The following is a 15890-nucleotide window of genomic DNA, read 5'->3' as shown; positions in this document are numbered from 1 at the left end:
TGTAGTCATCAACTTACCACAGAGATAAAATATGCAGTAAAATTAGACAAACCAAAAATAAGGACTTCAAATTTTGTTCCCTTGCTATAACGCGGTTCACCTTTCGCTGCCTTGTCGTTTTGCGGATTTTTTTTGTGTGTGTGTGTGTGTGCAATTTAGCATGTTTTTGTTTTGTTTTTTCGGGAGTAGCCTATACCTCTTTTTTTATGTGAAGGTTTGAACATTAGAAAAGTGTATAAAGTGCTTTCCAACAAGTGGTAAGGCTGCATATCTTCATTCATCTAAGAAACGATGCATACTTCAGTATGGTGCTGCTTTTTTTGGTTAGCAACAGAATTCAGAGTTTGCAGTTTAAAAAAAATGATATATTTTTTTAAAATGATATAATCTGACAACCGAATATTATTAAAATGATCTTTGGAAAAATTGTTTCTCTCTGGCCCCATCTTATGCATCGAATTTTACTTAATTAGTATTATAGCCTGTCAGAGACTGTAGAAACAGAAAAATAATCAAACCCATAACTGGTGGTGACAATAAAGTTGTAAATGTGTCCATTTATAAAACAATAATTTGTTTTTCCTCAGAGTTGACCAAGGAGGGTTTTTTTTTTTTTTTTCAAATTTCTCATCCCTATTAGAATTTACACCCAACATTTACTTGCTTATGTTTTGCCATTGACACAATAAAGAAACGATCACACCTAGCTGTATTGTGACTGTATATTATATTTGACCCAGTTTCAGGAGACATGTTTGTTTTTAAAGGCTATGGTGACAAGCCGCTCCCTTTTTATCACCACTCAGCAGTGCTAATGTCCTTGCTCACGTCAAACAGGAAGTAGAAACAAAATCATAAACCTTATTTGGACCGTACGAGCAAGTGGCACTCCCTTGGTCTTTATCAGAAAAATACTTCACTGTTACGAGACCAATAATTTTATTTAGAGGTCTTTTTCATGTCCCCTAAGGTCATTTATAATGGGTCAAAAGTCATGTGCTGAGGTTGGATCCCAAAGCGCAGACACAAATAAGATTTTAACTATTCACATCGAGAAGCGAGAAACAACGAGAGCTGCACACAGGAACAGAAGTAACAGAAGTAATAATCCGACAAAGACACACATGTCTCAGGAGGCTTATATAGACAAGGAAGTGATCTGATTGGTTGTGGCTAGACATGTGCGTAACAGGACTGACATGGAATTATCTGATTTGCTGTTGACCAAGTAAAGGGTTTAAGGATTCCTGAAATCACATAGCCCTTGACATCACATAACATCATCACATAGCCTAAAACCAGTTGAAACTAGATGCTAGTTACATCAGTTCAAAACAGACACTTGACCTCACGGTCATGAACCCAACTGAACAGGTCATGAACTCAAACTTAACCCTGGCATGACCCCAGACATGACAAAAAGAGAAGTTAAAAAAAAAGAAAAAAAGAATCAATAACACAACAAACAGTAAATCAGAAAAAAAAAAAAACAGCTTCGAGTGAGTATGTGAGTTTGAACAGATGAGTTTTTATTTGCTTTTTAAATACTGTGAGGGAGTCTCCCTTATATTGTGTATGGGTTAGACAGCTTCATAGTCTAGGTACAGAGCAGTTGAAGGCTCAGGCACACTTGGTGAAAGCGTGGTGATGAGACCAGCAGACATTGAGCGGAGGGTGCGTGAGCGGGTGTTCATGCCAGATGTCACAGACGTGACGTTATGTAGGTGAGCTTTGTAGGTGACAAGCAAGGTTTTGTAATAAGCCAGTCAAGTTGGATAACAACAGATATGATGATCCCGGCTGCCAAGTTCTGGATGATTTTGGAGTTTGTTGCTGAGTTTGGATGGAAGACCAGAGAGGAATAATTGATTAGGGATGTGACAAAGGTAGTGGATCAGGATCTCAGTGGTGGATTGGCAACATCGACGGTGGTGATGATTGGTGGCGCAGGAGTGAGTTGTGACTTTGAGATGGTGGCTCATGTGCTCAGTTTTTTATTTTTTTTTATTTTTTAAGAGCTCAGAATTGTTCATTCGGTAGTCTTACCGATTCAACGTCTTATCATCATTGCTCTTTTTTTTTTTTTTTTAATGCTCAGTTTTATTGCCATTTAGTTTGAGGGAATTTTAATTCATTCACATCGTAATGTTGGGATTTTTGGTGGAGGGTGGAGGACCCAAATGCAAGAAAAGGCAAGACCGGGGAGCATGAGAAATCACACAAAATAATTAATTTTACAAAAAAAAAACCCCACTAACTCAAATATGATCAAAACACCAAATTAACCAAGTCCAACAAATCAAAGAAACAAAACAGTCATTGCAATGGGGAAAACATGAAGCCGGAGGCAACGTAAGATGTGAGAGTGAGAGCAACAAAAAGAATGAATCAGGAAAGACAGAAAGAAAGCAGGGAACTTATGCTGCATTCGAGGATGATCGGAAGTCGGATTTATCCGAGTCAGTTTTTCCCAGTTCCGACCTGAAAGTGTTCGAGTTGAAAGTAAACAACCAAAATGGCGGATAGTGTTTAATTGTTTTTTGATTGGTCCTCAAAACCCATTTTTACCTTCAGCAAACTTGTATTCTCGCAATTGTGTGTCATTTATTGTTTTTATCTTATTTCATAAGCATTTTATACAGTTCAGTAGTTCACCGTATGTCGTTTTATACTCGAGTAAATTGTATTTTAGCATTCACAGTGACATCACGGGCAACACGGTGGGTGAGTGGTTAGCACGTCTGCCTCCCAGTACTGAGGACGGAAGTTCGAGTCCGGGCTCCGGCCTTCCTGGATGGAGTTTGCATGTTCTCCCCGTGCCTGCGTGGGTCTTCTCCGGGCACTCTGGTCTCATCCCACATTCCAAAGACATACATTGGCAGGTTGATTGGGTGCTCCAAATTGTCCCTTGGTGTACTTGTGTGTGTGGATGGTCGTTCGTCTCTGTGTGCTCTGTGATTGGCCGCAAACCAGTTCAGGGTGTATCCCGCCTACTGCCCGAAGCCAGATGAGATAGGCTCCAGCGACCCTTGTGAGGAACAAGCGGTTAAGAAAATGGATGGATGGATGGAGTGACGTCACATTGTAGTCCGTCGGTAAAGTTGGGGTACTTTTTCCCCCCGCGACTTCGCAAGTGGAAATCCCGAGTTCAAGGGAGCGTTCCCGTACACACTTCCTTTGAAGTCAGAAAAGTCCGACTTCCGACCATCCACGAATGCAGCATAAATCACGAGACAACGAGAAACACCTGGACAAGATCTTGGTAGACACAAGGGACCGGGCTAACGAGAACAGGTGAAAACCAAAACCTAACAACATCTAAGCAAAAGAAATCAACAAAACCATAGATCCTGTCTTCGAGCCACGTGTTGAGGGAAATGGTGCGAGTCCCAGGTTGATGATTGGAGGAGACCTGTTTGCCATCAGCATAGTAAAAGGCGACAGAGGATTGAGCCCAAACCAAAAGAGGTTGATGCAGAAGAGATTCTAAATGCTGTGGAATTACTTCAGCAAAACCTTCATTGCTGCATGACAACAAGTAGGCTCGATATCAACAGAATTGTCAGTGAAGGGTCAAGACATCCGGCATCATTCCCAACGTTGCCTGTGAACCTTTTAGGCTTCGGTCCATACCCGCCTAGGAATTCAACAACCTCAGACAAATTGCATGCGATCTGTCTTCCAGAGTCGATGCTCGTCAGGGTACAATTGAAGGCCCCGGTGGGATTCCCTTCCAGATGACTGCGAATGGTTAACCAGCCACCCTCTTCCACACTTTTAAAATTGTTCTGCCTCACAGGTTCCTCCGACTGGCTTTGGGAAGACCATACCACGTCTCCGTCCGGATAGACGTCGCTGAACGTGCAGACAGGGCCGTCTTTGGACAAAACGACTTTGACAGCACCGCAGCACTCTGAGGAGCAGGCCATCAGGTTGGAATCAATGTTTGCACTCAGACATGTTACATGCTCAGAACAATGACAAAAACACACCAAAATTGGGTTAATTTGAACCCAATTACTACTTCGGTCAATATGATAAAAAAAACATAGTTATTCATTTTAAATGATGAAATACCCAAAAAGTCTGGTCATACTGACCCAAGTGATGTTCACTTCCTTTTTGACCCACTTAATTGTGTTATTGAAAATAACCTAACATTTGTAATTGTTGTCTAACTTGGGGATTTATTTGCAAGGCATTATTAAACTCCTCTGGGTATTTAATACTTTAAAACTACATTTATAGTTGGCCTATTTCCCCTCTTTTCTCCCTAGATCTGTTTATATTTAGATTGATTTACCGTTTAAAAGGTGTACTTGATGTTTATAGGCAGCCATTTCATTCATGAGGCAAAAAAAATAAATTAAAAATCCTTTAAAAGGTGCAGACACAGGCACTTACCGTTGCAGCAAAATCAATACAGGACATTTAGCAACATGTGCACAACTGATGACTAAACGTTTGAAGCACCCAGCAGTTTCGGCCACTGTTAATGTCAGTTGTGACAAACAACACATCATGTTTCAGTAAGGTAATGTTAAATTGAAGGGGTCCTGGAAGGAGGTGGGAGTCCCAAGGGACTATAGCAAAAGTCAATCAAGTCAAGTAATTACTTGGGTTAAGCAAGTCATAAGTCAAGTCATCCAGTTTTGCACAGTTACAAGGAAGCCACTTTGCACTGAGTATCTTAGCAGCTAACTACTTATGTTAGTTACTAACATATTCACAATTTCAAAGTTTTTATTTTTTTATTTTTATGTTTTTAATGCGACTAAAACCAGTCTCTGCATTGTCTATTATATGTTTGTGTGTTTTCTTGATTAAACGCAAAATGAAACTTACCGTAGTTAATGTTTGACCAGTTATCAGCTAAACTCTGAAGTTAATGTACTGTAGCTTATTGATCACTATGGGTTTTCAACTGACGGATGAAGTTAGATGTCATAGTTCAAGGCACGAAATGATTTCTTTTCTGTTATAAATGACTTTATTTGAGAAGCAATTTTGTAACTTTGTGGAGCAGTTTTATTTATTTGTTTGTTTTTTTGTGTTTATTTATTGCCTACCTGCCTGTTAATCGCAGGGACATGAAGCAAGGGCGATAAACAGTAAAAATATGACAATATATATTAAAAAAAAAAAAACAACAACAACTGTTTTTCTCATCATATATATAATCAACAGTTTGTACTATTTAAATTCACATTATGTATATAGCAGCGTCTAAACTATTTTCCTATCTAGAAGAAAAGATACATTGATTTAAAAATTAAAGGTGAGATCAATTGTAATGTAATTTGGAGAACATTTATTGTGCAGACCTAAAAAAAAATAAATGAATAAAAACTCTGTTGTGAAAACAAAACAAAAAAAATAAATTTACTGGTATACTATATTAATATACTTTTAAATTTATAGTCATTCTGGTTGATGAAGTCGTAGCGTACAGTAATTAAATTCTGGTTTTAGTTTATCAATCCGTCCATCCATTTTCTTGTACGTGGGTCGCGGGGGGTGCTGGAGCCTATCCCAGCTGGCTTTGGGCAGTAGGCGGGGTACACCCTGGACTGGTCGCCAGCCAATCGCAGGGTTTCAGTTTAGTGATTAGATTTTCTCTCCAGAGTCCACATATTTATTAATTTGCCTGCTCGTTGTCTGTGCAAAGTTGGATACACTTTAATGCAGTTCTAGCCAGGTTTTTCTGAATAAGTGTACTTCATCACGCAAGCACTTGATTTCAGTGTTAAACACAATAGCCATGTCAATCTTAGGTTAGCTTAGCAATTAGCATGGCTTGCTTCTGTGGCCATTCTGTGTGAGTTCAATGTAAATAAGGTCCATTTTTGTCATACTTTAAATGGAACGAGAATCTTGTGGTGATGGTGTTGATGAAGTCGACGTGGACTGACCTTGCAGTTCTATCCAGCTGTATCCATGTGACATTCCCTGGTTGGAATACACTTTGCACATGTAGCGGTTGAAGGCGCCGCTATCCTCCGGCTGCACTTTTGCAAAGATGAGCGACAGTTGGCCGTTTTTATACTCGCAGTGGAAGTCACTTTTTGTATTTTTGCTGTGGTTCAATTCCCCAGCGCTGTTCACTTGACACAAAGGCTTGTGGTTTTGGGACCACTCCATATGTTTGACTGACAGCCCGTCCCTCCTTGTCGGCACGTTGCAGTTTATTGCCACTGGCTTGCCACACTCGGCTGTAACATTGCTGACGTGGACCAATCCTGTAAATAAATGCACACAAAATGTAATGAAATTTCGTAATTAGTCCTGATAACCTGAAGATCATTATTACTGTTAGAAAACAAGGTTAGCATGTTGTTAAATTATGACAGCGACTTTTCACACCCCTTCTTAGAAAAATGAGCTGATTATAACTTTAATTTCTGTACGCCGTAGAGATTAAGTATAAAGCCAAGATAAGGAGATAGTAACATGATAGTAATACTTTTTATAGATTTTTGTTTGCCATCATAATTAAATGCAATCACATAAAAAAAAAATTATATATATATATATATATATATATATATATATATATATATATATATATATATATATATATATATATATATATATATCATTGTAACATACTATTCCCAACAAATACAACAAAATTAAATTACTAGTAGAAAAAAAGATCAGCCATACATGTGCAACTGGCCCATGGTTTGCACATTATATTGTCTGTTGTACATTGCTCTTTTTGGTGTCCTGACATTGTCATCTTTTAAAGCTCTCCCTTTTTGTGTGCCACCCTCACTCTTTCTCTTATCCAACTTTTGTTTTGTTCCTTAGCGAGACCAAGCGGGGAAATGCACACCACTCTAGGGCTGGCCTACCAAAACCACATTATTACCTAATTTGGAATAGACCCGTGGGCCATAATAGCTGCCTGTAAGGGCCCAACCCACCTGCCTACCATACCCGGATTCAAACCCACAACCTCTGCACTGTGATGCAGATGTGCTAACCAGTCCAGCACCATGCTGGCCTGGAAATGTAATTGTAATTAAAAAAAAAAAAAAAAAAACGCACACTGACACACATTATCTGACATTTCATTTTAAGATGATAATGCCCAGCAACAATGTTCTGCCAGCTGTGTGCAATTTATTGTTGCTTGATGCCATAAAGGCGACTCAGCTGATTCATTTCTCAGCTAATGTGCAAAGTAAAAACACCGGCAGGAAAATAGCTTTTATCATCCATCGATTGCAACAATACCAATATTACAACAGTAATAATTCAACAATAACGGCACATTTTCTTATAGCCTGTCAAGGAAATGTGTCGGTCGTGAAATGCCCATCCCTATCACGCCTAACAACTCTTGTGAGTGCAATAGCTAGATTGAGACATCACCACAATAAACGAGGACAAAGATAGATACATACCTTTTGTGGTAAGAGTCAATTCAGTTAGAAAGCCGACAAGGAGCAGGCTTGGTAATTTCATCCTTGGTCCGCACTGTGAAACGAAAAATGTCTTGAGAAGACTGCAGAGGGATAAAATACATTTGCTTTCAGTTTTGTCGGAATGCGCAAACACATTAACCCCTGAGTAATCAAGGTTATTGATTAAACCATCATAAAAACACAAACAGGGATTCTCACATGGAGTGTTATGGAGGATGAAGAAAGCAGTGGAGGAATTGCTGGATCTGTGTGAGAATGTGAGCGTTCTGAGATCCTTTTGATGGGGCAGAAACAGTTGCAATCAAAGGGCACTTTGTATGAATGCCTTTGATACACTGCGATAATCCATTTCTGCCATCTTATAGTGATGACTAATTTCTGATTGTTAAATTCACGGTGAAGACTTGGTCAAGGGCTCCCTCTAGAGCAGGGCTGTCAAATTCATTTGTGTTCAGGAGCCACATTCATCCCAATTTGAATTTTTCTCCCAAAAAAAACAACAACAACAACACAAAAACAACTAATAATACATTTATTATCTTGTTGCAAATCATGTAGCATCTTGGGTTGAAAATAAAGATGGTCTCTCCAACTGATGGTTCACAATCTTTTGGTTTCAAACCTGGGCTTAAGAGCATTCACATTTGGGGTCGGCTTTGTTGGCATCTGATTGGATTTGTGTGCAGCATAACAGCTAAATGCTGCTTCACCATGTTTGCTTTGAACTAGAGCCCTTCTGGGTTTATAAGCAGTTAGCAGTTCTTTAATGTCAGGTAAGGTCGGGTCCACCCAGAGCTGGTCACCAGCCAATCACAAACCTGACAATCAGAATTATCCTTTTTATCTGTCTATATTTTGGTTTCGAAGTTTACTAAAAGCTTCCAGTGATGCTTTTCGTATTGTGTCCCAATACTTTTGTCAGTTTTTCACGACCATCTCGCTGATTTTGCACTTCCTTGACAGGGACGAATGCTCAAAATAGCCTGTACACTTAATAAAGGTTTTATGACGGCGACAGTTTGACCTTGTTTTCTTTATTTCCTGTGGGGCAAATTGCTCAAAATTGGAGGTGCGTCCAACCCTAAACTGTTTTTTTTTTCTTTTCTATACCATGTATAAGGATTTCCACACTTGCACGTAAATACCTTACTTTGCTTGCAGTATTGCAGTTTAGTTTACAGGGCATGTCAACTTTTATCTTGGACTTTAATTGCTTTGGGGACCAGATTACCCATAATGCTGAGTATTATCTGTAGCTTTAGTGGGATTTACTGCAGGTCTGCTAAACTGCTGAAGTGGTTTGAAAACGGTTAAATAAATGTTGACACTAATCCCGCGGTCACAGTCCCGCCTCTTAATGGTGAGGTAATGTGAGACCCTGGTGGTCTCGGTGAGAGATGACACTGAGTAATTATGTGAAGGCCAAAATATGGCATCAGCATCTCCTAACGGTCATTTAAAATGCCTTCAGTGTTGGTCATCCTTCAGAACATTTTCCATTCCTGTCTCATAAGCCCTGCAAAGGTTTTCCGAATATTTTCCACATCATTTCTCTTTCTTGTTGCTGTTTAATTCAAGAGATGTGTGTTGTATCCTTCAGTTGGTGCATTGTCCTCAAACACTGGGAACATTTCTCTTTGTTCCCGTTCTTGACAAGAGGCTGATGGAAACTAAAGTGTCATTCAAGGATATTCATTTAAGAGTTTTAGTGCAAAAAGAAAGAGGCTGAGAGACGGCAGCCTGTAAAGATATGTTTCTACCCAGTCGTGGATTATAAACAAGCTGGGAATCACTGATCTACTTTGTACATTTGCAACCTTAATTTGAATGAATTTTTTTTTCTCAACAGTCCATTCTCAATTTTATAGCATTTTTCTTGGCTGTGTTGCTTGCAGTATTTCATCATCATCATTCTTATTATTTTTTTTTATCCAATCAGATTTCAACCTCTATATGCTAGCTGCCATGCCAATAGAAACTACACTGGGGATTGAGAATTACTAGTGCTTTTCTATGTAACTTTAAACTAATGAATATTAACAATTTAACCAATCAGAGTTGACATCAACCCAACAATCAAAATAATAATAACCCAATTTAGCAGCCGTGGCTAATGTTGCCTTGTTTACATTGTTTAATGCTAGCTTAACATTGCTACCTCTGCCCAATTAAGTATCATATTTCAAGCAGACCCAGATGATGCAACTGTCATAAACACAACAGGCTCCGCCCCCCTCTCCAAAAAAAGAAAAGAAAAAAAAAACAGCCACAGCTAATGTAGGATGAGCTAGAATTGGAGAGAACTCAAACACAGATTTAGGCCAAACAGAAATAGTATAGCCTATGTGATTTATTTGCGATCACACGAAGACCTGACGCCTTGGCACGAGGCCTTGCTAAGTCGTCTTCTTAATTTGAAGAGAATTAAAAAATAAATGCTGCAGCGGCTGTCCTCGGGATCCGGTACCAAAAAAAAAAAAAAAAAGACTAGAAAGATGATAATGTTCAATTTTAATGAGACTGTCAGAGAAGTATTAATCAAACAATGTTGCTGCAGTTGGAGTTTGCAGTAGTGCACAACTGAACAGTATCATACTGAGAGATGTTGCTTATGCTCAATATATGTTGCTTCATAAATTCCTTTTTTTAAGGAGAATGTGTATTTTTTTTAAACTAAAATGCTGTTTTATTTACTTATTTATTTGTTTGTTTATTTATTTGTTTTTGCATGAAAAAATAACGACAGATGGACTGGCCATCAAAAATTTTATATTATTTTTCTGTACTACAGTAACCAGACTTGTAAATTAATTAAATCAAATTCCATACTTTCCATAATGTGTAGGAGCCCTGAGTATTGTAAATATAACTCGTCTGTTGCACTTCTTGCAAATGGAGTCCCCCAAGGCTCCATTCTTGGTCCTGTCCTATTTTCTCTGAATCTGCTTCCCTTCATAGTCATCAATGTTACACTTTTTTTTTGTCCTAGATGACAGCCAAATCAACCTGACACTGACAAATGTCTCTAAATTGTCTAGCACCCTTGTTAGGAGGGGTCATTTAAAGCGTTGATGGCTCTGAACCTTTTCAATTTCAGAGCAAGTGAAATCAAACTCAGAAAAGTTTGGACCCGGTGATGCCCCTAAAGCCCCTCTTGACCGAGGCACTCCCTATATCAAGTGCACTGTTACTAATCTGGGGGTAAAAATCGATAGTGGTTTTAAAATGGATCAACAAGATCAATTCTCTTATAAAGTCCATTTCTCCTCAAATGAGAACTTTATCTAGGTTAGGCCTTTCGCTTTTCTTTAGTGATTTTAAAAGTTTTTCATGCTTTTTTTTTCTCCACTCGACTTGATTATTGAAACGCCCTTGGTGGCAGCCAGACTTCCCTGACTCAATTACAATTGTTCCAGAACACCGCCGCCCAACTTTTAACTGGCTCACACAGTAAAGAGCAACGTCTCACCTATACTGGCATCTGTCCAATGACTCACAATGCATTTCAGAATTCTATTTCAATTCATGCTGTTTAACATTCTACCTCTTTGACCTCTTACCTTTGGTGTTACAGCCACTAAAATCTGGAATGAGGTGCTCCTCCAGGTTAGACTATTTCCCACCCTCCTTATAGTTAAACAAGAGACTTTCAAAGGGGTCCCCCAAGTGGTCAATAGCACTGGTGGCAACAAAGCTCCACTGTAGCAGTAAGTAGCCCCGCCGCTTCCACGTAAACATTGAGAGGCATTGTGCTTTGCCATCTGCGGTTTTGTCACACATCAATCGCGCCATTTATCCGCAGCGTGCGACGGCGGCTTTTCGAAGAATGTAACGACATAATTGTGATCAGAGAGCAGCTGCGCGTCACAGCTGGCAGCGACTTTGAAGGGAAGAAGCAGAATGAGATAGCCTAGTCGCTTGATATGTGCCGCAACGGCTTCGCGGAGGAAGTCGTCGTCACGGAGCGATTGGGCTAATTATGGTGGGAGTTCATGTCAAAGGCAAATCAAAGGAATTCTTTTAGACACTTTCCCAATCATAAGGCGGATATTGCAACATTTCATCCGGGGGCGGGGGTTTCGGTTTGTACTGAATTATGGGGGTTCAGGTACACTTCGTGGCGTATACTCTGAATGGTCGAAGTAAACCGTGAAGTTCGTTTTCGAGAGGCTGTCCTTTTTCTATACAGGGACTGTAGTATAAAGTACACGCTGATAACAGTTTTCACAGTAACAATGGCAACGTAAGATGGCTGCCCTCTCAATTGTGAGTCCACCACCATGCCGTGCACAGTCTTCTAGTCACGCCAAACTTACTTAAGGGTATGTGGCCAATAAGAGATCCTGTCATCATGTGACTTTCTCTGAACAACAACACCCGCCCCCCCCACCCCCCACCCCACCCAGTGACAGGAAATTAATGGCGCAGCGTTAATTAATGGGCTTTCCACCCAAAAAACATTGAGTCACTTTGATGAAAAGGACATGCTATACATGTGCGAGGTGGACATGTTGGATTGCCGATGAAGTGTCAGGAAGGTTTTACAAGTTTGTACAATACAGATTTATTTCCCCATTTATGTGTGGTCACAATGTCACCGGTGTTGGCAGTTAGACGCAAGTCTTGGCAGTGTTATTTATGTACGTTAGCAACTTAGCAGCTGCTAAATCCGCCACGGCTGCCGTCATTTATGCCGTAAAAGGTCTTCTTTATGGTGTTGGTCATTTATTACATTCAACTGCATAATATCTGTTAAGCCATAGAAAGCACAAATGAACGAAACAAATTATTTCCTCAACGTTTTGCGTGTGCTAACAGTTAGCATCTGCTGATTCAGCCACCATGTACAAAGTGCAACATTGGCTAGTGGCTACTATTGATTCTTCTTTTGGTAGCCTGGAGCATGCTGATGTTTTTATTTTTAATTTTTTGCCTCTTCTCGTTGTGGCAGCTGTTCCACAACAGCTGTCAATCATTGTTCAAGTGTGGTGTTTATTGAAAATGGCAGATGTGTTTTCTATCATGCCAAAATGGCTGCGCTAACGGCCATTTTGGGACGCGCGACGTTAACGTCAGGATCTCTATTTCTTAACTTCTACCACTCAAATCTACGCCAAAACTACCAGCACCGCTCAACTTTGGATACTAGACTCACACATTATACCCCACCTTCTTTCTCTCTTATTGCTAAATTGCTCTACCCAAACCGTTATTTTTGGCAGATCTCCCAGATGAAATTATAGGTTTTTAAAGCAACTTTATGATATGTTGATTAAAAGCGTTTCAAACTGCCTCCAACCAGACATCTACTTCAAAACAAGTGCTCGTACATTTTCATTGCCGGACCCTTATAACACGGTGTTGTTTGTTTGATTATAAAAGTCGTGATTGTTCTAATTAAAGGAAGAGCAAAGCAGCCTTCTGAGCAACACATTAGTTGTATTAATAAGGCTTCTACAAATGTTTGCAAATTCATCCACCAGGTGTTTGCAGTAAATAAATTCTTCTCTATAGCCTAGCATAATTACCACAACATGCAACACTTATAATATAGCAATCAGTCATTGGCCGGCGCACTTCAGGATTGTTGAGAGGAAAATAACAAGTTAATACTCTTGACATGTGGATAGTGGTAATCTAAATAGGCTCTGGTGTTAAGACCAGTGGCAGCACAATGGGAAGGAAGCACATTTCCTGTTCCCAATGTTGAGTGGTGTTTGTGTTCCACAGGAAACTGCCATCCTTCTAATAATTCCCACTTGTTAACATTTTCATTTGTAAATAAACTGGGGGTAAAATTGTCCATGAAGGTCTGAGCCTCAGCTATATAAGATAAGATAAGTTGGTTGTGGAGTGGCTAGCCTCACTAGCTTTAGCTCTTTGTTTACCTTTGTGTTGACTGCAAAAAAAATAAAAAATAAAATCTTGTCGTTCAACCCTTCTTTGGACGACGCATTACTGCTACCGACAGAGCTGTAGGGGCACAATATTGTTTCATAACTTAATCAAAGCAGCACTAAGCTACTGTCTGCCATTGTTTGGCCTTGGCAGAGGTCTGACTCAGTGTTCTTGTTGCTCAACATTTCTATTTGGCTTCAGATCTTGTTTTCATGGAAGTTGCCTGAAAATCATTTGTCTGCAAACTAAACTACTTTCTTCTTTTTTCCCCCCTAAAGTCCACTGTGGTTTACAAGCCACTAACACAGTCCACAATGAATTTGTCTGGAACACGAAAATCAGCAGATTTAAAGCAATGTCCTTGCTGGGGGAAGGGAGGCCTTTCCAACTGGGACAAGGCTAGCAGAGGAACATTCAGAGAATCGAGTGTAAAACGGGCCTAATGGAAAACAACTGCATGCCGACATCGATAAAGGCAGCGCTACAACAGATCCATCCAGCCATTTTTCCCCCAGATGAATTGAGGAAGCAAACGTGTGAGGCCCCTTTTTGCAATTCTTCCATTAAGGAAGCGAGCCTCACATCTTGAAAGAAGCTGAATAGCTCCCCACACATTATGTTTTTCTTTTTTTAATCGACACTCATTTTAAAACATTAAAAAGCATGCAAGCAGAAAAGGAACACTGCGTTTTTTTTTTATTCTCCGCTGAATTATACAATTTCCTATGACAGCAGCTGACAGCAGCAGTTGTCTGCCGCTGTCGAGAACATCACTCGTCTCTGAACGAGGCTCTATAGCTTTAGGTGCTCGCCAAGTAAAAAGCGGCCGGTCAAGTCAGTCATTTGAAATCACTTAAACCAGCAGCAAGGCTGTCAGCGCTGTTGTCACACTTGATGTCACAGAGTAAAGAGTGTTATCGCAGGCAAAGAGAGATGGAAGTACAGACGGAAACAGATCACTTGGTGATGGGCTGCTAATCCGTTGCACGTTTCCTCAGGGAAGCGGCGAAAACAGCAGCATCGCTTTTCCATCAGTAGCCTAGAGCAGCCATCTCGACTTTGGCATTCCATTCATTTCATTGTGAACAAATTATTTCAGATTGATTGAGTGTTTTGAATGAGGAAACAAATCAAACTCATACCTCAAGGCGCCACTGCAGTTATTTCCTGTAGCTTTTTTTTTTTTTTTTTTTTGCAAAGTATTAACAAAATACTTGCACATTTTCATCATTGAATGCTCACTTGGCAGGATACAAATCACAAATAAATAATTAAATTAAGATTCAATCGCTGGAAGCCCAGATGTCAAAATTGAGTCAATTTCATATCTTTATACAAATTAACTGTGCAACTGTTTTTCCCAATTAGTCTGCGGATGACATTCATAATAATTTTGATGTCATCACCTGGGTAGAATTTGAATGTTTTTGAACAAACCTCCCAAAAATATAAAATATCCAAATCTAAAATACTGTATAATTAAATAATTTAAAAAATATATACATTTTATAATTATATATATATATAAAATGAAAACGTAATACAAATAAATAAATATAAAAAAGTAAATTATGACTTACAATTACATTTTTAGGTTGTGAAGAACTGAATGTGTTGCTGGCTTTGACAATGTGATGCTAATGCTTGTTTTTTTTCCTGAAAAGTGATGTTTTAGGAAATACAAGTTTTCAGACTCAGCCATCTATCATGCATTTATTAAATGGTGCATTGCGGTATGAACGTAACTGCATCTTAGGCTTGAGAGTCGAGCACGCTGACCTCTGAGCTAGAAGCGCAGGCCACCAACTAGCTCCATATTTATAGGCTCCGAGGTGTGAGGTTTTGCTAACGTACCCACGCACAGCACAAGCTAGCATCTGTTTAACAACCCAAAAACCTTGCTCCCATATCGGGTCACGACACCACAGTAGCGATTCTTACACTGTTCAGCCACACCTTAGTCGGCCTGCAGACCTTCACTGCCACCGCAGAAGTGCTAACCACTGAGCAAAAACCCAGGGCTGCCCACTCAACGCCCAGCAACCACTAAAAGCTTTGATGAGTGAGGTTTTACTGACTTACACTAAGCTGGCATCCATTACATAAAGATAATGGTGAAAGAGGACTCCAGGTATAAGAGCGATGAGCTAATGGAAATACTAGAAACTCGGTAGCTCTGTAAATACGCTGAGAACACCTCCACTGCTTTTAAAGTTGTTTGTGTTTTAAAGAAAGGCCCCGGTGACTCTTACCTCCGTCTTGGTCTGATGGTTGATGGTGTCGGAATGGCGGCGTGTTCAGTCTACCACTTTCTCCCGCAACCTGACAATGATGCTGAGTCACTTCCGTTTAAGAACTCTATTGTCTGCCAGATAACCTTTCGTTCCCGTCAGAAGTACTAAATATGCGGCTTTCTACCTTCCTTCCTTCCTGACTTCAAATGTAATGACATGTTTGTTATTACTTGCGATGTTCACACACTGGACAGCATGTACAGGAAATTATGATGCATATTACTGTACAGTACAGTAAATGTCCTCACCTTTGTACTGTTCAGGA

At 39.8% G+C, this 15890-nt stretch overlaps 2 protein-coding genes across 3 annotated transcripts in view; one reads left to right on the top strand and one right to left on the bottom strand.

The window, feature by feature from the left end:
* Nucleotides 1-2075: 2075 nt before the first annotated feature.
* Nucleotides 2076-15594, bottom strand: LOC144020524 (uncharacterized). Its single transcript, XM_077524088.1, has 4 exons — nucleotides 15584-15594; nucleotides 7413-7513; nucleotides 5913-6239; nucleotides 2076-3913 (listed from the first exon to the last, which is right to left on the bottom strand). The coding sequence occupies exons 2-4, from the start codon at nucleotides 7471-7473 to the stop codon at nucleotides 3519-3521; spliced, it is 783 nt and encodes a 260-aa protein (XP_077380214.1). The 5' UTR covers nucleotides 7474-7513; nucleotides 15584-15594; the 3' UTR covers nucleotides 2076-3518.
* LOC144020523 (alpha-1,6-mannosylglycoprotein 6-beta-N-acetylglucosaminyltransferase B-like) overlaps nucleotides 2970-15890 on the top strand; it is a 102031-nt gene continuing 89110 nt past the window's right edge. The window contains exons 1-2 of one of the 2 annotated variants that reach the window (XM_077524086.1): nucleotides 2971-3720; nucleotides 3800-3932. The gene's annotated coding sequence lies outside the window, so the exon portion shown is untranslated. Of the gene's footprint in view, nucleotides 3933-15890 lie in introns of both variants that reach the window. The other variant, XM_077524087.1, reaches the window with a different exon arrangement.

This window comes from Festucalex cinctus, chromosome 6, assembly GCF_051991245.1.
Source record: "Festucalex cinctus isolate MCC-2025b chromosome 6, RoL_Fcin_1.0, whole genome shotgun sequence".
NCBI classification, from domain to species: domain Eukaryota; kingdom Metazoa; phylum Chordata; class Actinopteri; order Syngnathiformes; family Syngnathidae; genus Festucalex; species Festucalex cinctus.
The sequence above is the reverse complement of the archived record's forward strand: the minus strand, read 5'-3'. Positions and strand labels throughout refer to the sequence as shown.

What these genes read in the sequence shown, in the direction of transcription:
- LOC144020524 (XM_077524088.1), bottom strand. Translation starts at nt 7,473, where the DNA reads ATGAAATTACCAAGCCTGCTCCTTGTCGGCTTTCTAACTGAATTGACT. An exon ending in ATTGACTCTTACCACAAAAG is followed by an intron (nt 6,240 to 7,412) that starts GTATGTATCTAT and finishes ATTTATTTACAG; the next exon opens with GATTGGTCCACGTCAGCAAT. An exon ending in CAGCTGGATAGAACTGCAAG is followed by an intron (nt 3,914 to 5,912) that starts GTCAGTCCACGT and finishes CCTGCTCCTCAG; the next exon opens with AGTGCTGCGGTGCTGTCAAA.